Consider the following 27,975-nt stretch of genomic DNA (forward strand, 5'->3'; position numbering starts at 1 on the left):
AATGGCTAGTTTTTTCCTCTACTCAATTTCAAAGAAATTATTTTGAATCTCTGAGTCTGAAAAACAATGCAGCCAGTTAATCTCAGATCTCTGATCTATTTGAATGCTATGCCGGTTAGAGAAGCCTTCCATAGCTTGAGACAAGGTTGGGAGTGGCCTTCATCCATGACAGAGGTAGCAAAAGAAAGACTTTTCTCTCTGGATTCAGAAGATATGTGTGTGTGTATTTATATATATATATATATGTTTGTTATATGTTAAAATGTTATGTATTCATATATCTATAGACAGGTGGTAGATGGTAGATAGATGATGATAGATAGATAGATAGATGATAGACAGATAGATAGATAATCAGTATAGATGAATATAGATATCCTGCAGAAGGGAAATGAGAATTCAGTTAGTGTCTAGTTGCAGGGTTAGAATACTCTTTTCTGACTGTGTGGTTCTACAAGGATTATATGTGAGGACATGAGGGTTGAGTATTTCTAGTCCCTCAGAGGTATACAACAACAGCAAAGTGCACCAAGGAATCATTTCCTAATGCAAGAAGTAGGAAGGAATTATAAACACAATCTGTTAAAAGCCGAGAGTCTGCAGAAGAGCTGCAACCTGGGTAGGCTCTTCACTCCACAAATGACTATGAAAGATGTAACATTCTATTTTTGCTCTAGAACTCATTTGTATCTAGTACAATAAAATCAAAGTCCATTTTCAGCAAAAGAAAATGCACATAGACTGTAATCAAATAAATTACTATATTTACAGTTTCACTCCTATGAGTTAAAAAGCACAAGTGAGCCAATTACACTTTCTGAAAGAGATAAGAACGGCTAATTCTAAACTGAAATCATTGCCAGCATCAGATGCTAAGAGGGCAAATTATATTTTTGTCTATAACACTATCAGCTCTTCATTTAAAGAACACTGGAAAAAATGAGTTATCTCTCATTTAGAAGATCCTTAAAATATGTCCTCACAGGAGCAAATTTGTTTACAAGCCTTGATGACAATGTAACAGCTTAGAAAATCAAGGTAAAAGGAACAAAGAAATAAACAACAACAACAAAAACAACATATGAGCCCCCTAAGTGATGGCAGTTAACAGCAAATAGCAAAAGAGACACTAAATAGCAAAAAAGATACACGTTTCCCAAATCTCCCCCAAGCCCCAAATTTATTATAGAAGAGCTTTCTCTTTCTTTGTCTGTAACTCTTTTTACCCACTACTCTCTTCTTACTCTGTTATGGGATCATGAATATATTATTGGAATTACATAAAAAGGTGTGCATTAAGAGATAATCTTAATTAAAACATATTCACATGATGTTTCTGTCATTTTACTGTTCATTTTCCCAGAATAAATACACTGTAATTAATGAACATATTCAAATGACCTACTGTATTTAGTGAATCATGTTGCTTTAAGACCCTGTGGAAAAGGAGCTAGCCACCAGGCTGGGAGAACTGATCCCACCCAGCTTCACCCTCCTCCACAAAGTCAAATCTAACAGGGCAGAGAGAGAACAAGTGTAAGCACATGCATCATTAAAAAATGTTATTAGATTGAACCATGTGAATTTGCCAATATTTGACCATTTTTGAAGTGGTAATTTCGTTGGTTTAACATCATAGTTTCTTTTTTCTAATGTTCTTTCCCGTTAAAATATTCAATCTAATTTATTATACATTTAAATTCAAAATATATTAAAATATAGAAAATCTATTAATTATAGTTACTCTGTTGAAAAGATGAATAGACTGGAAAAAAAAGAATATATCGTACTTGATAGTTAACATGGTTCACAGTTATAGCCTAACGCTCATTTGTATAAGTATATTACACATTATATTACATATTATATTTATAAGTATAATATTCTATTCTATCACTGTAGTCAAACCCTATCCTCTTCATGTACCTGTCCACCGCATTCCCCAGACAGGAGCCTAACTTTGGCAGGAGAAGAGAAAATAAATGATTTATAGATACTTGTTAATGACATGCAGGTTTTACCAGTTATCAAAACAGAGTTTTCTCATAAAGGCATACTAATATGAAACCTATTTGAAGATTATTTCATAGTCTCTTCTAGTGTACCATAATTTTAAGTGTTTTCCAAAATATATTCCTGGTCGATGACCCTATCTCTAAGATACCAAATTGAATAATCAAAAGATATGATAATTCAAACAAATCAGATATTTCCCCTTTTTTTCTAGTCTTAAAAAATCTTGGTTCTACAACTCATATAGACAAATCAAGAACCCACTCTGAATGAGTAAGTCTATGAAATTTTAGTCAGCTTTTGGTAGGTTGTTTGGCTCAGAGTCCCTTATCAAGACAAGAGAGCTTACTCTTGATGGAAGAGGAGTTACTCCAGGCTTACCAGAGAGGAGAAAGGAAGATGAGTAGTAGGAGGACTAGCTGTGGGCTAGCCTGACAGCAGTGCTCAGGAGCAGAGGGGAGAAACTCCTGTCAGAATGAGTGAGTGTGGAGTTCAAGGAGAGAACACTGGAGAGGGAGATCACAGGCATAAAAAAAGAAAACCCTAGGATTTTAAGGTTTTGCCCTGAGTTGGAGAACTGAAACCTGCAGGGGGCTTGGCATGGGGATGAAGGTGGGGAGGAGGTACTAAGATACAGCTTTCAAGGCTCAGAATGTGAGAAGAAAGTTTAGATTTCCCCCAAAGTCTATATGAAATACCCACAGCTGCCTGAATCTACTGTATACAGATAGTGCTATATCTTATTTGACCACTGGATCAAGCCTTCCTTGTCTGAATGGAAGTTTTATGCTTCTTTGAATGACCAGTAGGTGTGGTTAGCTGCTAACAGTATTATCTTACCTAGCTAAAGCTTATTTGTTCAACAACCACAAAGCAAAGTGCTTCTGAGAAGCCATAATTAATGTCACAAAGTCCATGCACTAAATTTCATGCCTTTACTCTTAAGAAAGATTTTATTTCATACTTGGAATCTTTTACCTAGCTTTCCAGACCACCAAGAGGAAAGCCTCAGATCCAGGCACATTGCCAGAAGCAAGAGGTCAGAACTGACACTTTCATTGTCCAAGAAGAGAGAGAAACTTCCTTTAAAAGATAGAAAAAAAATTCAAAGAGTACAGTAGTTATTCAGTATAGAAGATAGAGTGTTTCCCAATGGCATCCCTTACGATATCTTTTTGGAAAGGAATTCCTTAGTCGAAGAAGTTTCGGAGCCACCTCAGAGTCTGTCCTTTGTTTCAGGATTTCACAATGTATTAAGCATTTCAGAACCTGAGAAATCTTACAAACTTATATGTCCCAACATTTTTAACCATATAGCCCTCTTTACTAACAACATCAATTAACTACCTCCACAGAACACACTTTGGGAAATGTTTCTTATAGAAGCATCTAAATGGGCCCACAGCTTTATCCCGCAGTGTTCATGTTCATAATTATCATCATGAGTCATTTGGAATGGGTTAGAGTATAATGTCTCTGAATTTTTAAAAATTTCTCCCAAAAAGGATACAAAAAGTAGAGTGAGAAATTTTTGTTATGGTTACAATGAAGTATGGGACTCTTAAAAAAATAAACTTAAGCTATTTGGAAATTTCACTAAAGCATTTCCCAACAAGGTCAAATGAGTTAATGCTTTTTTTTTTAGTTGATCTTATTTGGTGGTTGAAAATCAAAAACAGGGCGCCTGGGTGGCTCAGATGGTTAAGTGTCTGCCTTCGGCTCAGGTCATGATCCCAGGGTCCTAGGATCGAGTTCCGCATCGGGCTCTCTGCTCCTTGGGAGCCTGCTTCTCCCTCTGCCTCTCTCTCTCTCTCTCTCTCTGTCTCTCATGAATAAACAAATAAAATCCTAAAAAAAAAAAAAAAGATAAAAAAAAGAAAATCAATCAAAAACATCAGAGAGGTTGAGGGAAAGGTGGGGGGAAGGGGTCAGTAATCACATAATTCTTAATGTTCAGAGAAATTACTGAAGAATAAGATTTTTTAATACAATTTGATTAGAAGACAACAAAAAAATAATTTTTTAAAATGTGTATGGTTTTGTACACCAGAGTGTCACCGCATATCTTATTCAATTTATGAAATTCAGTACAGTGAACTAATAAAAGATTGAGTAAATACATATTGCAAATCAAAACTTCAATACTATACAGAATAAAGAAAACAGGAAAACCAATAAAAACAAGTTAAGTTCATTAGACTGGCTCTAACTTCCATAATTTGGCTGAAATAAAAGTAACAATTAAGCAGAGTCTCATTTATACCACACAAGTTATCTACTGTTGACAGAGGCTAAATGACTTATTTGAGTTTCTTCCATTATACAATACTGATTTTACTGGAACAAATTTTACTGCTAGCATCATATTCATCACATTTTCTATTTATATGTTTGGAAAACATGTATTAAATACCCACTGTGTAGGAAGTATTGTGCCAAGCAATGTGAACAATGTAACAAAGAATGGCCTTACATAACCTAGCCCAGGAAGTAGACATGCCCAAAATTACCTGAGCAGAAAACGAAAGAGGAAGAGAGGAAAGAAGGTGACTTTCAGCATTTGATAAAATCAACTTCCAGTCTGTCTTCTTTTAAGAGCAAGTTTTCTAGTCAGCAGAGACCAATCTCTCCTGAAAATGAGAGATTGATTTTGCAGTTCTGTTCATTTTGCAGTTTCTATTTCTCTTAAAAGAAATAAAATATAGCTTGTCAGGGAATTGCTTTGCAAACCAAGGTAGGGAATTCATTTGTTAGAGATGTTCATTCAACATACTTGATAAGAAGAAAACAGGCATCCTAAAATCAGAGCAGATGGGGCGCCTGGGTGGCTCAGTTGGTTAAGCAACTGCCTTCGGCTCAGGTCATGATCCTGGAGTCCCGGGATCAAGTCCCGCATGGGGCTCCCTGCTCGGCAGGGAGTCTGCTTCTCCCTCTGACCCTCCCCCCTCTCATGTGCTCTCTCTCTCTCTCCCAAATAAAATTAAAAAAAATAAAATAAAATAAAATCAGAGCAGATAAATAAGTAAATGTCTTCAGGATTACTACTTATTACCAGTTCCATGCCCAAATTTTTAAACAAATAACTGACAATCTGTAGTTGAGTCTATTCTAGCTTGCCATGTCTTTTTTGAGCCAGAATTCATGAAACATTCAAGCTGCAATACGTGTGTGCACTTAAGATAGAAGAGAAATTCTTCTCTGTGTTTAATTCTATGAAGATTTTTTTAATACTGCAGTAAAAGCCATTAAGACTTCAAACTTTCTCACATTTAAAAAGTGCAATGTAAATTTTTCATGGGAACTCTCTAAGAATTTAAAATCTGTAGTTCAGATTTTTGATAGAAAGGAAAATTTTTCAAATGACTTGGCATAAAGTCAATGTAGTATTGACCATGCAGTATATTCAGCTCCAAATATATGCCAATATTTAATGAGAGTACTTTATCAGATTAAAACTCTGAAATGAGAATGAATTCCAGGTAGCCAATGTGAAACATAATTATGATTATTGAAGACTCCCACTGTTCCTCATAATGTCTGACTGTCGGGATCAAACACCATGAAGTCTTGCCCTTGTAGCTCTAATATGGTTGCTGTATTTTTTAGTTTTCCCTCATTTCAAGAACTATAGGCTTTCAAAGATGTTAATGTATATCTAATGTACAAAATACATGTGTACTGCCCCTTTAAATGTTTGTCCCTGAGGGTGAGTTTCAATCAACCAAAAATCACACACCTAAGTCCCTAATCCCATTTCTTTTTTGGATTCTAAAAGAGTTATGCCGTCCTTCTTATTGGATAATACCACCAACCTTGTGGCCAAGCCTTCTTAGCAATTAGTTTTTAAATTTAGAACTTTGAATAATAAGGATACAAGAAAATTCCTGGGAGAATTACAGCATCCTCTGTAGAATTTCTGTAGTATAAACATCCATAATTTACCCATTTAACAAAACATTTACCAGAAGGAAATCAAAGATAAATCTTGGAAGGAACAAGAGGATGAAATCCAGAAACCAAGTAGGCTTTACAGTAAATTGATGAACCATAATTGCAAAGCTCTACTTTTTGTTGTAATTGTAAATACAATTTCATTAGCCCTCCATCTTTTCATGTCTAAATCATGCAAAGGGACAATTAAAAAACATTTTATGGCACCAATGTCAAGTGGAATTTTAAAAAGGCAGGATATCTTCTAGAAACAGTATCAAGATTATACAGTAAAATGTTCCTTTATACTTTCAAATCAGCTAAAGCCAGAAACCCATTAATTATATATTCTTGAAGCATAAAATTTTCAGAATATCTTTTCTTTCCTGAATTTTTTTCTTATTAACTTCATTTTAATTTAATAAGCCATTTCATTTATATCTCATTTTTCATTAAATTGCTATTTCCTCTAAAGTGCACACATTTATTATAATAGACTGTGTTTATATAAAACATATATGTGACCAACTGTGACAATGTATTTTATGTATTTAAAATTTCATTCTTCAAATCATATTTTGTACTTATAATACACGTATATTCAAAATATCAAATGCACAAAGGTAGATTATATGCATTTACTTTTCTTTTTTTTTAATTTTTTAAAGATTTTATTTATTTATTTGAGAGAGAAAGTGAGCAAGAGAGAGCACACGAGCAGGGGCAAAGGGAGAGGGAGAAGCAGACTCCCCACTTAGCAGGGAGCCTGACGCGGGGCTCGATCTCAGGACCCTGAGATCATGACCTTAGCCAAAGGCAAACACTTAACTGACTGAGCCACCCAGGCGTCCCTGCATTTACTTTTCAAAGCATCATTGGATTTATACCCTGCAATCAATCAATATTGCCCAGTAGTGGCCTTTACTTCCTCAGGTCTTCTTCTATTCACACACATAAGACAACCACAAAACATTACTAGCTGAAATATTACTATTCTTCTCATATGCATTTTAACTGGAAAAGCCCTACACAAACGTAGTAACATAATTTTCTGATTTCCTGTCTGAAGTGTCCAAGATGTTAGCCAGATAGCCAAATTCATTTTAACAATAAAGTTCCCTTTGCTCTTGAGTCCTAACAGTGGAAGGAGAAGGTTCTTTCGAACTGAGATTCTATCTCCTTCAAACACCTCTCCCAACCCCTCTGTCATTGTTTCCCCGGCATCAGGCCTAAACCAATGTTCCATGTCAAGAAATGGCTCAATTCATATTAAAAACTGAGTTCAGGGCGCCTGGGTGGCTCAGTTGGTTAAGCGACTGCCTTCGGCTCAGGTCATGATCCTGGAGTCCCAGGATCGAGTCCCGCATCGGGCTCCCTGCTCGGCAGGGAGTCTGCTTCTCCCTCTGCCCCTCCCCCCTCTCATGTGCTCTCTCTCATTCTCTCTCTCTGAAATAAATAAATAAAATCTTTAAAAAAATAAATAAATAAAAACTGAGTTCATTTAATGAACCTAAACATTCATTAACAACCTCACAACATCCAATGAAACAAATTGTGCCAAGTTACTGAGTTGACTACTGTAACATAAATTCCCACCTAGTCACTAGTTCTATGAGTTTGGATATCTCATGCACTGTCTCCAATCTTCACATTTTCATCTTTAAAGAAAAAAAGAAAAAATAGAGTTAACTAAACAAGAAAAAGAAAGTCCCTTCCTCTGACATTTTGTCCTTCTATTCTTGTGACTTAAGGAAAATTCAAGAAAGTGATATTGAAGTAATATTAATAGTAGGAGGTAACATTCGATTGGTTTATAGTGTGTGCCAGGCCTAAGCACTTGACATACATTAACCCATTTAATCTTTAATAAACTTTCTAAGATAATGTGCTTTCTGATCTTTCAGAGTTCTCCTGGTATTTTGAAGTCATTACCAGGCAGTCCCTAGTTGTGGCATTTTAAATAGGCCTCTTGAGGTTTCCCAAAGCTCTAGTTTTTAGATCCAAAATATTTCTGGGGACTAAAAATTACAGGTAGAGTCCTAGTGTTTATTTGACTCAGTGATCTAAGTTATCAACCTGCTTTATTTCCTTCTGGGAAATCAGCTATACAGTTTCCAACTGTATAACTCTCATTTGTCACTTACAAAGCATGAAAACTAAAAGCTGATGGTTTAAAGCAATATTAAAAGCTGGTTTATATGAGGAATCTTTCTAGCCTTGAATCAGAGCCTGGACCGTGGTTCGGAATATCTTGAAGCCTGTTTTGTTGGAAACAGACCCAGATACAAGGCCAGACTTCAGGAGCTATGCCTTTTCCCTGCTTTTTTTCCTCTCTCTTGCAGAAAGCTAGGGTTCACTGGGGCCACTGGAAAATATTTGATTCTCTTAGATTTCCTGCTACTTTTGTGAGCACAGTACCTTGATCCCCTTCCTGACAGCTCTTCCCAGTTATCCTTCCGCCCGGATCTCCCAGGAGCCCTGCTGTCCTGTTCTCTCCCCTCCGCACATCAGTCCCGTGAGAATCCCTGTTCTTCAGTTCGGCCACTGAGCTGGAACCAGTTTTCTGCCATCCTCCTGCAGGAAGGATTAGGCTCTGCTTCACCTTCCCCTCCCTTACTTCAGACAGATTTTCCTCGATGCCCAGGGCAACAGCAAACACTATCTTTCAGCTTTGCTTTACATGTCCCAAGCTGCAACCCCATCTTGCTCCCCTGGTTAGATTTCCCTTCTTTCACAATGCTCCCTTTTAAATTTATTTTCTGATAAATCTCTCAGCATTCCTTGTGGTGAATACCAAACAGCAGTAAAACCTAACTTCCGTCGCTAATGCTGCCACCCTGACCTCCTTCCTGAACCCCAGTGTCTTGTTTCTAAATATATGATCAACATTTCCCTTGCATGCATTGCCATGGCCTCAAACCCCATTGTCTTCCCAACTAAGCTATTCCTTCCTTTCTGTTAATGGTATCACAATCTGATTCTTGTCTGTTTCTTCTACCCTTGTTCAATTAAATTACAAATATATAGATTCTACCCTAAAAGTTTTCTCCTTTTTTAATCCATTTCCTCTCAAGTTTCCTGGCACTGTCCTAGCAGATAGCCTGACTTAGTCTTTCCATTTTTGAGAGAGAAAGCTCACATATGCCTACAAGAACCCAATTAAGCCAGAGTTAACACTATAATAAGAATGAGAGGTTCAGCATTTCTGGAGATTCTACTTTAGGACTAAATGTTATTTCTACCAGTATTTTTGGAATGACTTAAGTTAATCCTGATAGGAATCTGAATGAGAATTAAGGTTTTGCAAGCACTGTAAAGAACAAATTATGTCAGGAGGTGATATAGCAATAATTTTAAGGGGAAAATATTCATTATTTTATCATAATCACTGAAATGTCAGTTCAGATCAATGGAAGCAATTGGGGTCTTATTATTTCAGTGAAGTATTGAGAGAAATAATAAGAGCGAATATTATGGTATGGGATAATTCAGCCCTGGATGTGTGGCCTCGGTCAGGTATCTTGTCCTCTCTGAGGTGTATCTCTTTCACTTACAAAATAACAGGATTAGCCTAGATATGCTTGCTCTCACTCTCTCATTCTCTCACTCTCTTACTGCCTCTTTGATCTCTCCAGAAAATTTCTGTTTAAATATTTCACATATTGGGCTATCCCTCTTGGTTTTAAAAAAAAGAATCTATAAACTAACCCCACCTCCTATCAAGCCCCCCCACATTAGCGTATTTTTATGGTTGGTTCCTGTGCTAAAGCCTAGGGTCTAAGTTCACTGTTATTTTTATTTTTAAATTCTCATAAAAATGATTACATACCTAGATCATCTTAAAACTCTTTTCCCTACATGGATTGTTGAAGAGTTTACTTGAAATAGCCAACTGTTCACATGTCTAGGGCTGGAGGAGACTCCAGGCTTGAGCGAGACAAGGATTGTGGCCCTTCTCTAATCACACTCTTGCCAGGTGTGAGTACGGGGGAAATCTCACCAGGTGTGGGTACGGGGGAAACTCTTGTTATTGACCTCGGAGAAAAGAGCTTCCCTGAAAATTTTCCTTCTTCCCTTTTCCTCCCACTGAGCTACCCTAGTACTTTATTTATCTCTTCTGATGTTAATTCAATTCAGCAATTGTTGAGTGCCTACTATAGGAAAGGCATTTTCTACATTATTTTTAATTATGTCCATGGCTAATTTCCCCTTCTGGATGGTCACCTCTTTGAGGGGAGCCTTCCCTGTCTCATCTCTTTCTTGCTCCTATCCCCAGTGCCAGGCACAATGCCTTGGGCACAGTTAATACATAACACACATTTTTGATTGAAAAAATGAAAGAAAAAAAATGGTGGAAATGAACACCCTTTTTTTGAAGACCTCTTGATAAAAGTATCATTCAAAATTAGCAGCTATGATTAATTTGCTATCTGGGTTCTGTGCCACTTATGCTCTTAAAATTGGTATTATTTTGAGACTGGCCGTTCCTAAAACCAGGAATGGTGAGGTCTAATGGTGGACAATATACCATTCATGATCTCCAAATCCTAGAGCATTCCTTTTCCCTGAAACACTAAGATACTGAAATTTCAAACAATTGCCTGAAAAATCTTGGTGGGTTGTGAGTTCATTGCAATTCTAGGTTTCGAGTCTTCTGATAGAGAAATCTGAGCACTCACAAAGTTATTATTAAGGACATTCAAGAACTCCATTATTAAAGTTAAATGTAGGAGCACCTGGCTGGCTCAGTCAGTAGAGCATGCAACTCTTGGATCTCAGGATTGTGAGTTCCAGCCCCATGCTGGCATCGAGCTTACTTAAAATAAGGAAATAAATAAATAAAGTTAAATTTAATTCACAGTTCAGGTATGTTTTTTGGTCAAATTGAAGACATTAGGTAGTTAGTATATTTCTCAAAAATACAGTGGAATAAGGATACATTTCACCAAAGTTTGCTATTTTCCTGATGTCAGATACAGATTGAGAATAAAAAGAAGAATGTACCATATGCTGTGTTCTCTATCCCACATCTGACCAGAAATAACATCACATGGAACCCAATTGTCTGGTTTTAACTACAACTTAAGCAAGAAATTTGGGCTGTGAAACAAACCCAAAGTTCTACCCAACTACTGTTTCCTGCCACTGAAACAGCCAATGCCAACTTTAATAGGCATCTCCATTAATTAAATGTTATTATATATATTAAAGGAGATATGTATATATATGTATATGTATATATATAGAGAGAGAGAGAGGAGGGAGGGTGGGAGAGAGAAGGATATTCTTCAATTCAAAACAAATTTATACTTCTAAGTTATATGGGTTTTCATGGATTCACATTTCTGTGTCCTAGTATTTTTCTTGTTAGATGTACTGTGGTTTAAGAAATGCAATATTTTAGGACCTTCTTTTTTTTATCATATCATTAACCAACCAATTAATGATAAAATATAGTGATAAAATATGTGTCAGATAACTTTCATCTAAGTTATAAAGACTATACAGTACTGCGATCTGCTGTTTTAAATTTTAAAAAGCCAAAGACAGTGAGATATTGAGTGGTTAGTTGAAATATTAACCATATTTTAAGAAAGCATTAAAAAAGTAAAACAACAAAGGCAATGGGTTCCCAAAATTAGTATCAGTCAATTGAAAACTGAAAACGTCAATCAATTAACCAGCTCTATTATCTGTGCTTTGCCAAGTAGTCAATTTGACTGACTCTTCCAAATCAACTGAGTCCCAGATGTGAGGAAAATAGTTACATAATCGTTAGTCATTAAATTTCCAAGAATTATTCCTACCAAGTCTCAGTAAGGTTGCGTTTTATTTGGGCCTTAATGACAGTGAAGTTTTATGGGATCCACTTCTTTATATATTAATAGTAAAAATCATTCCAATCAAGAGAATCTGTAACTTAATGTACAAAAAAAGAGCACTCACAACAGAGAAGCGTGTGAAATGTCAAACAATAACCAGTTGAATGCCAAAATTGTAACCTTAGGCTAATTATGTTTAAAATGGATTTTGAATACATAGACTGATGATTCTTAAGTAGAAGATGGCAGACATTTTCACTGTTACTAATGTCAGTGTGCTTTACCTCTGAGGGGTGGATCTCTTAGGTATATTGGATGCCATTGAGAACCACTGGTATAAATAATGAATATACTTGCATTTAACAATGGGGGAAGTAAAAATGATCTCTTTTTTTTTTTTTTAAAGATTTTATTTATTTATTTGACAGAGAGATAGCGAGAGCAGGAACACAAGCAGGCGGAGTGGGAGAGCGAGAAGCAGGCTTCCTGCCGAGCAGGGAGCCCGATGCGGGACTCGATCCCAGGACCCTGGGATCATGACCTGAGCCGAAGGCAGATGCTTAACGACTGAGCCACCCAGGCGCCCAAAATGATCTCTTTAATATAAAAATGTAGGGGCGCCTGGGTGGCTCAGTCGGTTAAGCATCTGCCTTTGGCTCAGGTCATGATGCCAGGGTCCTGGGATCAAGTCCTGCATCAGGGTCCCTGCTCAGTGGGGAGCTTGCTTCTCCCTCTGCCCCTCCCCTTGCTCATGCTTTTTCTCTCTCCCCCTCTCTCCCTCCGTCTCCCAAATAAATAAATAAAATCTTTTTTTTAAAAAAAAAAAGAACGTAAAAAACAAAAAATGTATAAACTAAGAACTTTTCAGTGAGTCAAAATAAGATCTAATAAGACTATAAGTGTGCAATCATGTGTGTCATGAGTGAAATATTTGACCTTGATGATGGGATTAAGCTATCAGTAATTATATAGCAAGAAGGCAATGGTCCTGTGGACACTTCCAAAACATCTCAACTAAGTACCTGCAAAAACAAAACAAATCAAAACAACAACCACAGAACAACTACCATATTTCAAATGTATCTATCTGTTATTCACCAGGTTATCTCTATGATCAGCACAGTGGCTAGGACAGTCTTAAATAGGAAATACTAGGTGCTTGTTAAATATTTGTTGAATTAATAAATTGAATCAAAGCTGGGTGAAATTAATCAGTTGTTTCCATAGTTAGAATTTTATTGTGAATTTTAAAAACTGATAGCTTTTGGATGCTCAATATTCCCTTGAATCTTACAATTAGAAACAATGGTGAGGTGACAAACAATATCTTGCATTGATCGCCCTGTTTTATTTGTGTGTTTACAGGCAAATGGACATAGTTTTGTACATATGGAACATGAAAAAGCTGTATTACTACTGAAGAGTTTCCAGAACACAGTAGACCTAGTTATTCAACGTGAGCTTACTGTCTAAATATTTTTTATAAATAGTGAAGATACATCTTAGCCAGACCTAATGTTCAAAAATAAATTTATACATAGAAACAAATTTTGCCAATTGCTGGACCAATGGCAAACATTAGTGCCAAATGTATAATACTATATGTTAGCACTGATCATCCTTAAAAATGTTAACTATATAAATATGATGTTCATGTGGTTATGTATTAGTTTTAATTGTCAGCCTCTGGCTGTGCATTGGTGCAGTTTTGTTTTTGTTTTTGTTTTGTTTTTTTTAATCAAATAAGTTTCTTCTCGAAGTGGATTTCATATAATTTCGGAGCACGGAAGCACATACAAGCTCTTTACAAATTCTGCTCTCCATCAAAAACACTGCCTCAAAGTTGTATATGCCTTTATATAGAAAATACAAATATAAAGAATTGTAATTCCCATAAAATATTTCTAGCACAGGTATATGTTGGCATATATACAAAAAGAATATAGAGAAAAACAATATTTTCATAAACTAAACATCTCGGATTGAGAAAGAAACTATATCTTAAAATAAGACTTTACTATATTGAATCTTTTTCAATAAAAAATTACATGATAATGCCTTATGAAAGTAACTGTACATATGGTATAAAGTGTTTATATTTGGTTCCATATTCATTTGCTAAATTCTCATAACACAGAGTGAAATATTTCATAAATTAGCCATTTATCTCTGGGACCGGACTAAAAATAGGACAAACTAATTTGTTCAATGCCTTTAGCTAATTACAATACACACAGAGTTAAGAAACAGACAAAAGGTCATTATAGATAAATCTTTTTCACCACAAATTTAAGCAGTGAATGATGGGTGGCAGGAAAGGTATTGCTTTATTTCTTTCAAGTTTATGTTGATTATAAACTGTAGCCCCTGTGATTTCTTTACTTGTAAATGTGGAATTTATTTGTGTGTTGCTTTATCTAATTTGCTACTTTTAAGAAATTTAAAATGAGTTTTGGAGATTGATAAAATTTATCATTAAGAAAGACCGTTGTTAGAAAGTTATGGTGGATGATTAAAAAACTTTGGTATTCAAATATGAAACTTCAAATATAATTTCTCAGAGCTGTGGTCTACCTGTATTGTTAATTTCAGTGCCTGTTTTGGGGGGCAAAAATAGAGAAAATACTTTTTTTCCAAAAATGTTTCAAAGTATAAAATTATGGGTTCTGTCTTACTGAAAGACAAGCATAGTTAATAGAGAATTCATTATTTTTACATTAGAATTGTTTTCCTCTATAAATGATCAAAATTCATTTTATAATCCTTTAAAATACTTCTTTTATATATTAGTCATTAATTTGATTAGAATATTAATTTAAAATTCCAGAATAATTTCCCAGAGTTGGTTTTATGCATGCTCTCTCATATTTCCACATAGCTCTTTATATATATATTATATATATATACTAGTATATATATATATATATATATATATAGTGGATTTAGTTTACATGCTAGTGTTTCAAGTATTCTATTAGGATTTTCACAATAGTATCATATATGGATGTCACCAAAGCTCTGAGAGTAATATTTGTAAGTTAACTGTTTTATGGGGGACATTGAAAATACTGTATTTTTGTAGGGTCTATTAAAATGAGTGTCACTTATTAGAAGTACAGTGGTATTTTTTGGCAATAGAATTTGTCACTTGAAGGCAAATGATACTTCACTTTATAGATGATGCACTAATTTTGATGTTGCTTTATGTCAGGGTGACATTATACCATGATTTTATAGGGTTTGACATTTAGCAAATGATTAAATGATTGGCCTATTTAATATGTTTCCCAGAAGTAACTTTTAAATGCATTTTAATATATCGACAGTTTCTGATGAGAAATGTCTTTCAAGAGCCTAATTTTCTTTGTCAAAAACTCACACCAAACCATGGTACCACCATTTCCGGCTGCTATTATAGGATGATCATCATTAATCAAGATGGAGGCCCCCACCGGCCTCACAAGATCACTTAAAGGAAAAACAAACTCCCAGGTGTAGTTTGGTTGGCAATGGAGCATCTCAACTCATCCCATCAGTTTTGTTTAATCTCTTATGGGAGAGGTGGAAGAAGAGCCAGATAGAGGACCACCCAAGTCTCTTTTCTTATGTCAGGTTTCCACATCAGACCCAGGGCTTCAGGAGATGCTTCTGAGGCACAAAGCTAAAAGGATCATAGTAAACACCTCTTCCACTCCTGATGTGACAACAGTGTCCTGGCCCCGGGCTCTCATCCTTCCTGTACTACAGGAAAGGAGGAAAAGAAAAAGCGTTCCTGACCCACTGGAAAAGAAATCTGATGTTTCAAAGCACCTCGTTGTCAATTGTACTGCTGTGCTGCCTACTGAGAAAAGGCAGGTAATAATGAAAAGAGGCATTTTTTTTTTAGATTGATTGAAAAAAATCACTAATTACTTGACAGGTTAAAAAAAATTGAATTTATTCCATAGGTGATCTAAACCAAAAATACATTAATTTCCCAGTATTGACTTTTGGAGTAACTGGTTTTGCTCCCTGAAATTAGAATCTGGTTTATGTTAACCACCCCTCCCCACAAAAAAAAAAAAAAAAAGTTAAAGGTGTGCCTTTTTAAAAAAGAAAATCGACGACAACAAAGGAGTGGAATTCATGATTCCAATAGACTCGCCTCTTGGTCTTTGATTTTTATTGAGATCTTCCTACTGAGGAAGTTGCCTCGATCTGGTGGATTAGTAAGACACAATGAAGGGGAATGGGAAAGATCAGGGTGGAAAGAATAAGCACTGAAAAGTATTGGTAGAATTCCTGCAGATTTTGCAAAGCCAAATAGACGTTAATGGACAATTTTTAAAACTACTGACATGGCTTAAAATACATTGCCCACAAAAGCTCTCTTATGATAATTCCTGGTTTCCAGACAATAGAAGTCACCTTAACAAACATAGTAATTTCAAAATATAGGTATACTTTTGACAAGGAATATTCAAAGTCAGTGTAACATACTTATATGTACATCATGCTAATTTATTGCTCATTGAAACCTATAAAATACATGTGTCCCAGTTAATTAAAACTGTTAGTTGCATAAACATCAAACAATCCCAGTTGTTTCTAGGTCTTACATTGGATTATCACTTTCAAGATGAAAAGCAGTTTTAAAGAGAGGATGACAAATCAGCATTAATTTGTTTTTAATCTTGAAGATGACAGCACACATATTATTAATATAATTGCTTATATAAAAAGTAGGACTGAGATATCTTTCAGCGGGTGAACTAAAGAGATAGTATACCCAGACAGAGGAAAATGAAGAAATTAGATTTGCACATTCAAATATTAAGTGGAAAGTATTTGAATTTGCCAGAATGATTAGATGAAGGGAGTAGGAAAACATTTTACTGTAAATCATCAAATCAAATATTTCCATGAAAATTTAAATATTTGGAAAACATAGTGTGTTTGTCAACTTGTCTTTTCATTGGCTTGTAATACTGCCCTCGGTCATTCTCTGCCCCCTCATTGGCACCCAGATCAAGAATGTCTATTCTGATGGATCTGCTGTTATCAAGAGGCAACAATACAGTGTACCCAGGTAAATAGGCATGCTGGTACAGGACTACTGCTCTAAGCCTTTGGTAAATTCAATCAGACAATATGTTTGACTGATTCTTGATATACTGACCAAACAGCGGGTTTATTAAAACACTGGGTCAGTAAAAAGTTATGCAAATAATGGACTCCAGTAAGTTAAGAAGATGGGTCCTTTATCTAGTATCGAGAAAAGCAGGGTCGAGTTCCCAGGAAAGTTCCTCTCACAGAAATGCTAAATCTTTCTGAGGCTCAATAAAATGTTCAAACACTGGGTTGGTGATGTGCCCTGTCTTATGGTTGTAGTGACCTGATCATCTGGGAATAGGGGTCGGGGGAGAAATCTCCAGATTTGAGATCACCTGCATGAACTTGTGTCCTTAGCAATACAACTACTTTCCATTAAGAAAAGCATCCTGCCTTGGCCCAGAATATTGCCCCATTGCTCAGTAAGACCGTTGCCCAGGTATACATGATAGCAAGAAAATACTATGTGGGCTGGGGAAAAACAGACATGCACTCTAGAAAGCACATGGGTTACTATTATAGGAGATCCTGGGTGTCAGCTCTCCTGTGCATCCCTTCAGCTTCATTCGATCTAAACTCTTCAGAGAATGTATTTTCTGAACACCCCACTGTACAAAACTCAAAGCAGATGAAGTCAAGTTGTGTAGCTATATTCTGAACTTTTGGGGGCCCCCCTTAGAGTTCTCATTGGAGACCCTTGAATATCTACGGATGGTTCCAACTTCTGGTTTGGGAAGAACTTCCTTAGGTGACCAAGGAACTTGGAGTACTAGCATTAACCCAGGTGCAAAAGTGGGGCACTTATGTCTCTGACAACAACAAACCAAACTTGTGTGCAAGGGTAAGGGTGGCAATGCCTTAATAGAACCATGGTTCCACTTCTGTTTTTAAGATGTTGAATTTTGCCATATTGACGACTCTCTCTAAGCCTGTTAGCTGATTGTTACCGGGACAGGTTCCAATCTTCCTCGCCTTTGACACTAACTACAAGAGAATGGTTTGGAAACACTCTCCTGTGAGGGTATAAATTGCACGACTTCTACTTTGGAGAATTCAGAGATTTCTGATGAAAAGTACACTCAACTTTTGATTAAAAAGAATAGATGAAAATCTAGGAATATTGAATTCCCCTGGACTCTTAACTATGTGATTATCATAATCTTCCCTGAGAGCAGTTTTGGGGGAAGTAAAGAGAGGAAAACTGAGGGGAGGGAAATAATTCACTGGTTCCAGCCTTAGAAGGTTTAGAAGCATTACTCCATCTGCTAGTGTTTCCCTAGTTGGATTTTGCTGTAGGGCAGTCAGCTCATACTTTGTAACATCCCACTGAGCATGAAGCAAGATAAGAAATGGGTCTGGATGTAAGACAGGCACCAAAGAGCAGGATATCTCTGCAGCTGTCCTGATATCTCCCCAGATTATGCTCCAAAACACCTTTTTTTTGGCCTAGTTTTGTTAATAGCAGCACCTCAAAGAGTGGAAGATTATGAAATCCAGGCAGTGTTTATGTAGAAAGCACTGAAATCCTGTGACTCTTCTTAGTCTGGTGTTGGAACCAGTGTAGGACTGACCCGAAGAAAAAGCCATGAGTCAAACTTTCACAAATATTATTTTCAAACCTAGCATAATTTTCAATGTGTGTGGGAATGAGTGTTGAGAAAAAGTTAAATAAATCATCCAATCTTTCTCTAGTTTGAAAAGTATATATATATTTTTCTTAAAACTATCACTGTTACACAATTGTATTATTTGTGCCAGGTGTTTGTTTGTTTCTTTGTTTTTCCGTCTTTAAAATAACATGAGTAAGCATCCTACAGTCAGGTCTCTCTGTACCTGGAGTAAAATATCCTAGTACAGAGACTTTAATTTTCATCAGAAAACTCCATATTCACTCCACAGGAAAACAATTCCTATAGCTGAATCTCAGATGATTAAGGTACGTCGTTCAAAATTCAAAACATTTGGGGGCATTTTATTGAAGAACATAATGAAAACAGTAAGTGCAATGTCTATAAATATAAATATTTGTTGAGCATCAACTATAAACCAGGCTCTGCAAGGGATATAACATGGTCTCCTCTGTACAGAGTCTCACAAGCAAGTGGGAAGATGAGAGAGCTTCCAGAAAAAAAGACAGTACAAGGCAATGTGGTGAGTCCCTTCGTCCCTGCCCTCAGCCCACGTATTGCAAAAGGAAGTAGCATCTTTATCTAGACAAATCTCTTCTGGGTCTGAGTGTGGCTTTCCATTGGGAGCTATAGAAGTTCTCCCTACTGGGTCTTACGGCCTTTGGAAAGTCATTATCAATGTTTACCAAGATGTAGGGCAATATTTGATAGACTAGAAGTGGCAAGAGTAGAGACTTCCTGGACAAGATAAGTAGCAAACACAGTCCCTTGAATCTGTGGAGGAGATTTTTGCCAGTTGGTTTGTTCTAAAGAAGAGAGAGAATATAATGAAAAATGGTGCTTCCACCTGGCCCGGCACTGTGTCTAAATGCCCCTGACATGTTGGGGGAAAGAGACGGAAGTCAGTACTTTAAAAGGCATGGGCTGTTGAACTGAAGAGGTTCTTCTGTGTTGCGTCCCCAGAGGGTTGCTCCTACGACCACTATGGTCTCTCATAGACTATCGGTCTCTATAGACTATACGGTCTCTTATAGACTATCAGGGAGCATGGGAGTCCTCAAGATCCAGTATTAGAATGAGGCACTCAGAAATGCAATGAGCTGAATATTCATTCAGCCCGCTGCATTTCCTGTTTATTTACTTCACTTCCTTCAGTTGGGCGAAGGACATTTTCACTGCATGCTGTTCATCCCATCCCATGTATATACTGTTTGCATGAGGTTGGATCATACATATTTACATATCATAGACATCTCTTTATTCTTCCAAGGAAAGCTTGATTCCTCTGAATCTGGGAATTGCTTATTTTTTCTTCATCCTATTTGTACATAATCAGTGTTTTTGACACCTAGAAATCCTTAACTTTCCCTGAGTTTTTCAACCTCAGCTTTTACCGGCACTGGTCCCTCCACCGTAATGTCTTCCTCTCCCCATTCCCTTTCTAAATTATCAAAATTAGATGCAGCCTTCAGAGTCCAGCTCAAGCATCACCACCACCATAAAACTTTTCCTTAATCTTAACTGGAAGAAATTTCTCTTATGGTAATAGAGTCATATTAATGTTTGGTATTTTTTATAGTACTTACCACATTCCACCTAAGGTCATAGCTATTTGGTTGGTAATTTGTGCTTTCTCTCCTCTAAACTGTACACGAGGCATTCTAGACAGAAGAGCTTCCAGAGGGCACATCTGGTTCTGCTCACCATGTATCATTAGTGCCTGTCATAGTAGGTGCTCAATAAATATTTGTACAATGATTTAATGGATGACAGGCCTGGCACATAAACACAATAAATATTGAATCAAACGGGAAGTTGGTGTCCAGTTTGCACAATCTTAAACCATAGACTTCTCACTTGCTCGGTTCATTTACCATGCCTGTTTTTTCTTTTCTTTTCTTTTTTTTAATTCTCCCTTCCTCCTCAGTATTTCTTCTAAGACCTTTGAGGTTCCTCTGCTGTGCGTCAGCAGTTGTTTAATTTCTCTTTTATGTTCTAAGGACCTTAACACTATCCAAAAAGTTTAAGAAGTGGCTTTTGTTCATTGAATTGGAATACATAACATCTATCCTTTTGATTTGTTTGGGTTTTATTTCTCATCTTGGAAGAAGTCATGCATATAGATTCCAGAAATATTTCAGAGAAATGAATGCATGAGTTTGAACGTACAGAGCCATGGTTTTGGCCTTAAAGGCATCATAGAGATGATCAAACCCAGTTCCCTCATTTTATCGGAGGCCCAAGGCCTAGAGAGGTGATGTGAGTCTGTGAACTGAGAAGACAAAAGTGCATAGTTGGATCTAGTTTTAGACCCCTTTTAAGGCTCTTCTACGTGTATATTGTGACTTGGTAGATTACTTTATGCAAGCTATTTTTAAAATTGGGAGGCATGAGGAATGGTTAAGAGAGTTGGGTTGGGAATGGGGTTAGGGAAAGGTAGTTGGGAAGAGGGAGTCCCCACCCTATTTTAGCTCTAAAATTTAATGAAACTTCTGCTTCATGCTGCCTGTTCTAGAATAAAAAAGAGTCTGTCCACAGGCCTTTAGCGATAGCTCAGTCTGACAATGTTTACACATTGCATTTTGGCATCTTTTCATGGACAGATTCTACCACCAGTATCCCTAAAGTGAAAATGTCATATACTCCAGCCAAATTTATCAAGAAAAGCCGCAGAAGCTATAGTATTAACATGATGACTAGACAGATCACAGAAAATCTGGGTTCCTTGATAAAACCACATGCCCCCTGCCAAACTTTTATAGAGGTCAGAATCTGGTCTGTTGATATCAGAGTAGAGAGAAAGCTATTTATGCTGCCATTAGCAATAACTTCATTAGATACTTCCATTATAGGGGGGATAAAGAGTGGAATCTAGCCCCTGAAAAGAAAAACAGTGTCTAAGAGGGGAAAGCCTTGGGTTGGTACACTCCTAACCACAGTTCCTTTATTATCTCATAGGATCTTGATTTCCTTACAAAGTAAAGCATTTCTTTCTTAGCTTTCTCTCAGAAATATTTCCCATATTTTTCCATTTGAGTTGCAAAGCACATTGACTACAGAATTTAGTGAAATATTGCCAAAGTTAAATCCATTTCTCATCTACTTTTTTGCTTATACAAATAATATTTATTACTCCATCTGCCTCTGTCTTTTTATTTCTTTGTATGAGGGGGATTTGCTATCTCCTTACCTGAAGAGAACTTGCTAGTTGGCTGATGATGGCTTCTTTTCAGGATTTTTTAAATTCTACGAGCCAAAAGTATACATTGAAGGAAACTTTCATCATCATTTTCTTTAAGAGTATGGTGCCTCAAACTCTCCAGAGGTCTACATTTGGGTCTTATAGCCCAGTGTTTATATATTTACAGAGGAAGAGGACACCAATGTCTGCTTGAACAAATTGAAGTGAAAAACGAAAAGTAAATTATTAGTTGAGAGAGTAACATTTTAGGGTAGTAAGAATATTTCAGAATAGTAAGAGTGCTTTATTTTAAGTAAGAGTATTTTAGAATAATAAGAGTGAGAGCAGACTTGAGGGCTGGATGAAGGAGAGAAATCAGTAAGTTATTAGAGAAGAACGAAAAAGGGAAAAGAAGGGAGATAAAAGACTGACAGAGAAGAACAGAGAGAAATTGGATGACAGAAATCAGACTCAGATTTAGACACACCCTCCAATGTGTTGGTGACCACACCCCTCCTTCAGACAGCCCCAGAACTCCCTTCCTCTCTCCTGGCTGGAAGAGTGATCTTTCAGCTCTCCTTGGCTCCTGGCCTCACTCCCACTCTTCTAGAATTAGAAAGAATTCAAAATGAAAAATAAGACATATAGTAGCATTATATTTCATTTCATTGCTATTTATTTCCAGAAACTACTTTCATAATGTAGTGGATAATTTTTTAGACACGCAACTTCACAGTATAAGGAAAATCACCAAAAGTTATCTCACTAAAAAAAAATAATAACAGGGCAGTTTTCTGAAACAAAGGCTAATATCAAACAAGATAGCCATAGGCAAATTCTGGGGGGAAATGAGGAAAATTATTGCTCTATCATAAGATAGAAAAGGACCTTGAGAAGATCTGGTTCATCTGTCTACCTCCCAGAAAGAATTAATGCTATTTTTAATTTCCTCCAGAGAAGAGGCTGCCACTTAACTCAGTAACCCACCCTGATAAAGCAACAAAACATGTGTTTCATCCCAATAAGATCCTCCATTTAAATTGCTGGGCTTAAATCAGATATATATTATCCTCATCTATAGTTAGAGCCACGTACTTTTTAGGAGCATATCTGCAGTTAGGAAGAGCTGCCACTAGATAGAGCCCTTATATCTATATTTTATATCCTTGTCTTGGCAATTCTCTAGCTTGGATGACCGCACACTCTGGACAGTCCATTCTCATACCTGTTGTGCTGATGTAACCGTGAATAAGTAACTGTTCATAAACTGTTGATAAAACTGTTAACAACCATTTATATACTCTTTTGAGATAATTAATTTGAAACAATGCTTTAGATTTAAACAATATAAGAAAACAAATTAAGAGCTTTGAGTTTATTTTAAGTAGTTTCTATAATTTTGGACTAAACCTCTCTGGTTGAATCCCAATCATAGGGGGAGAGAAAGAGAGAGAGAAAGAGAGAGAGACTGCTCTCTCTCTAAGCCTTGGTGAATGTGTGATTTAGTTTTGATATTCCCAATTGTTCAGGCTAATTATTATATCTGCCCTTTTAATAGTTCTCTAGTTTGCTTGGGATTTCCAAATATTTTGTGCCTATCTGCCATTATTTTAACTAAGCTTCCTTCGGATATGCTCATTCCAAATATGTAGAAAGATACTTGCTACACATTATTTACAATACATATTTTTATGTATGACCTCTCTAAAACTTAAACATTGGGATTTAAATGTGCCTAGCACAGGCTTCCTTACATAATTCTACTAGTCCAGTCTGAATATGTGTGTATCTGTGTGTGGCTTTATTTCCAGCTGACATCTGACAATGATAGGCATCTAATATCAACTCCTAATTTTTCATTTTAACTGTGTAATTAGCATAATATATTTTACCTAATTATAAAGTACATAAGGAATGTATTTCAAAAGATACCTCATAAAGTGATAATCAGATTCAAAGAGTAGTATAAAATCTTCCCCTCCCCTCTTCTTCCAGGCAGAATGTCTGGGTACTGAAGGTAGAGTCTAAGCCTCTGGCAGTTTGGGTGACATGTGTCCTCAAGCTATTTTGGTTCTTAGATATTTGGGACTGCAGAGCCTCTGATGGTTGGATCATAGTTTTAAAAGCCGAATGTTATTGTTTACCTCTTCTAAGCTAATTATAGCCTCACCCTCACAGCTTAGCCAGCACCCTTGTTGGGACTCTCCTTTGTTAATTCCATCAAAGCCCTATTTATTTGTGGGTTCATGGTGTTTCTCTTCCAACCATTTAATCTTTCCTTCTTCCAACCATAAGCAAAAATAGAAGGAAAACATGTTCTTTCCTGAAGTCTATGTGAAACTACTTAAATCCTCTGGTGTTTTCCTGCAAAGGAAACCATTTCCTTCTGGCCCCGTGATCAGGAACCATGAATATAGTGTGCTCTTTTTTAGGAAATTCATTTAACCTTCTTTGGAGATTGGCCTTTGAACATAATTCTTCAGCCATACTTGTGGTGTCATTCAACTAGCAATAAGTATTTTGCACTTGATAGAATCACATAGTCTTGTTATGATCAAGACAGATTTCTCTAGCAGGTCATCACTATGATATATATGTTCTTTATAAAAACATGAAAGTTGCTGGCAAACATTACAAATATAGGTTTGTGACCACTTCCCAGAGAAATTCAAACTTGGGACTCTGTCTCTCAAACACACACACACACCACACACAAACACATCAGTCACTTTTTTTTAAGGTTTTCACGTATTTCTGAAAAATGATAGTTACTATCCCTGTGACCTAGGGACCTAGATTATCATAAACTACTCAAAGTTAAAATACTATACTCTCTTCTTCTTTTCTTTCTTAAACTTTCCATAAAAGCCTCCAGCATGTTCACCTACACCCCCACAATATTATACCCATATTTAGAGGATTCATCCAGGCCTGTGTGGGGGCTAGAATAGATCTAGCTTAGAGAGCTGTTTAAGCATTCTCTCCTAGGTCATCCTCTGGACCATCCTGAGATCTGCTCTCTAGCCAATCTGTGTGCTTACCCTTTTTAAAAAGTTATCAGTAATTAAATTTGTCTTGCTGTACCGTTCAATTTAATAAAAAAGTATTAATGAGCAAACGAGTTTGAGAACAGTGGGAGCTATAAATAAGCCATGGTCCCCCCTCTCAAGAAACACAGTATAGTGGGGAGACAGATACAGAAAGTCTAATAAATGCTGTTTCCTTTCAGCTTTATTGTTTTTATTTTTTATTTTTTTAAAGATTTATTTATTTATTTTAGAGAGAGAAAGAGAAAGAAAGTGGGCTGGGGAGGGAGGAGAGGCAGAGGCAGAGGGGGAGGGAGAGAGAGAATCTCAAGCAGACTCCCCACTGAGCTCAGAGCCTGATGTGGGGCTAGATCCCAGGACCCTGAGATCATGACCTGAGCCAAAATCAAGAGTTGGATGCTTAACCGACTGAGCCAACCAAGCGCCCCTCAAGCTTTATTGTTTTTATAATGTGGGTGAGGAAAAGTTTTCTATTCCCTTAGGAAGGCAGGCTCCTGTCCCTCATATATGTTCTTTTCCAAAAAGGACAATGTCTCAGGTGACAATGGGAATAGAAATAATTGTAGTCCTCATCTAGACTGTGCCATAGCAGGGAGGAATAGTCACTAGGCTAGCTGAGTTCTGACTTTCCACTTTCACTTGGCTTTGTCCTTCCAAGGGACTTTCCCTTATGGGCCAAAGTCAGAGGGGCTGAAGGGCAGTTCCTCCTTCCTGGAAGGAGAGCACTGGAGCTTAGTGACAAAGGCCTACTGTGCTTGAAGAGATCAATCTGAGGAAAAGAGAGAATACAACAGTGAACCTTTGGTGTCTCTTGAAACTTTGCTTTAAAATAATTCATTTGTATTTTAAACACAAGAAAAATGCACATAATTCTGGTGGACTTGCGTATTCTAAATACGTATGCACTTACAGACAAGGAAAAGATCACACTCTTTACTGTTAGCAAACACCCCACTATTAGAGGGATGCTTTGTGTTTATGAACAGAGCAGGACCCATTAGAGTTCGATAAGAAAAGCAACTTGAACAGCACCTATAATAAAATTTTCTAGGAAGTGAAACACCAGAGAGTGCCTGGAAGTATGCAGATACAGACCAAGTCTCATGCATGCTGTCCAGAGAGAGAGCTGCGGTGCCCAGGGGGCCTATCCCCAGATCCTTCTCTAAGGTCCTTCAGTGTCTGCAATTCCACAGGGCAACACCTCTAAGCACGAGGAAGCAGTAGCCATCTAAATTCCCGTAAATTATTCTGAGGGAAAAATCTCGTCAGGGATGACACTTGTAAGAGAAATAGCAGATATGGTTTTACATTGAACAAAAGCCCAGCTTTTTGTTTGTTCTTTGAGGTTAAAATTAAGTCTGTTTTTTTTTGTTTGTTTGTTTTTAACTCAGGTTAGAATTAGCCTAGAGGTGAAACAGCAACTATATAATAAAGGTGGGTTCCAAAAGTATATGAGTTCAACCATGGTCTGGAAAATTAGCTGCCATCTGGAGAGGAAGTGGTGGCTTTTCCCCTGGAGTTACTTAGTGTCTGTGTGCATCAAATTAGAAAATGTAAGTTTATTAAAACAATTTGCAATGGATTGTGAAGCATGCTTACAGTTGAAAATGAGATTGTGCTTCTTCAATACTTAACCAGTGGGCTCCTGACCCTCAAGTACCACTTTGGGCATATTGCTAGACATGAAGTTTGAAAACTCTTGGAAAAAGCCCTGTATCTACCTATATTCAGTGGCCAACATGAAAAAGCCATCTTTTTTTTTTTTTTGCACTATTAAACAGAACAGTTTATTTAACAGCTTTGGAGTGTGATGCCCTTGTCTTTTAGTTTTTTGTTTTTAATAAAAATTGTATATACTTAAGGTGTACAACATGAGGATTCAATATACAAATACATTAGTGAAATTATTACTACAGTCAAGTTAATTAACTCATCCCCTCACATCGTTACCTTTTGTGTGAGTGTGTGTGTGTGTGTGTGTGTGTGTGTGGTGAAATCTACCTGAAATCTATCCTTTTAGTGAATCTCCAGTATTTAATACAGTTGTATTAACTACAATCAGCATGCTGAACTCTAGACTTATTTATCACATTCCTACTATGCAGATATCATCATTCCACTCGTAAGTCAGCTTTTGTATTTCCAAATGCTTGTGAGAGTTGAAAGCAATAAATGTCCTAATAGCGCCAAGATTGGTTCTTTTGTGAACTATATGCTGAACTGTCTGCTAAACTAGAGAAAACTCTGTGAAAGTTATGTCTCTAACTCCTTAGTGTACATGATATAGAGGGAATCACACAACCTCCAAGAAAACTGAGAGGAGAAACCAAACTGGCTAAAAAAAATTGAAGGAATCAAATTTAAATAATTCTCAATACATCATGACATGTGTTAGAACAGTTTTAAATTCTTGTCTGAAGAATAAATGGATGTGGTAAAACTATTAAATAAAATTGTGTCAGGGGCCTCCCAGTCTGGAGGAACTCAAGTTTGTCCAAGATCTACCCGTGAGACCAGTACAAAGTCATGAAAAAGCTAATCATTCTTTAGTTTAATCCACACCAATTAGTCTTCCTCCAGGCATCTGCTACCTGATTTTAGAGACCATATCAGAAATGAAAAGAAGCAGTGTCTTATTTATCATATGTCAAATTCAAAGGCATAGCTGCTTGTGAAGACCCTACTATGCTTTATTCACCTCAGAAAGAGATGTGCTTACCGTCCCTAGTATAAAGCAGTCTTTCATGTGGCTTTAAAGATTAGTCCTGGGTCAGGTTATTATAATGCTTCCTCCCTGCAAAAGTCAACCATACAAGTCTCAAATCCTGAAATTCACTGGAATATTTATCAAAGAAATTATTTTAGCATAAGCAAGACCACTGTACTCAAATCTCTGTTTATCAAGTTTGCCTCCAAACTCTGCAAGTGGAGGAAACTTTTATTGGATTTCAGAATTCTCCAAGCATTCTTGGGAAAACAGGAATTAACGGGCTTTTGGCATTTCAAGAACCCATTGTTGGGATTATCAAAGGCTTCAGTAAGAAACTCAAAACAAATAGAACAGCAAATCATTAGTGAGAAAGCAATAAACATTGCTAGTGAAATCTATGTCCAGTATACTTAGCACTGAACGAAGAGTTTATTTTATCCAGACCATTTGCAGTTAGATGTACCCTACAGACAGATACCCAATAATGGTTTGTATCCTACTTCCTGGCTGGTGGTGTTTCTAGGTTTTGTGTGTGTTGGGAGGGTGGGTCAGG

The 27,975-nt window shown here is 36.7% G+C and overlaps 1 protein-coding gene across 1 annotated transcript in view; it reads left to right on the top strand.

Annotated features, from left to right (window-relative positions):
* Window positions 1–27,956, top strand: part of LRRC7 (leucine rich repeat containing 7) — a 508,503-nt gene extending 480,547 nt beyond the window's left edge. Inside the window, exon 29 of the mRNA XM_081818633.1 lies at window positions 13,131–27,956. Coding sequence (XP_081674759.1) covers window positions 13,131–13,238 — 108 coding nt within the window. The 3' untranslated portion in view covers window positions 13,239–27,956. The remainder of the gene's footprint in view (window positions 1–13,130) is intronic.
* The last annotated feature ends 19 nt before the right edge of the window (window positions 27,957–27,975 follow it).

Source organism: Leptonychotes weddellii, chromosome 4 (genome assembly GCF_054177405.1).
Source record: "Leptonychotes weddellii isolate Sample4059 chromosome 4, ASM5417740v2, whole genome shotgun sequence".
NCBI lineage: Eukaryota > Metazoa > Chordata > Mammalia > Carnivora > Phocidae > Leptonychotes > Leptonychotes weddellii.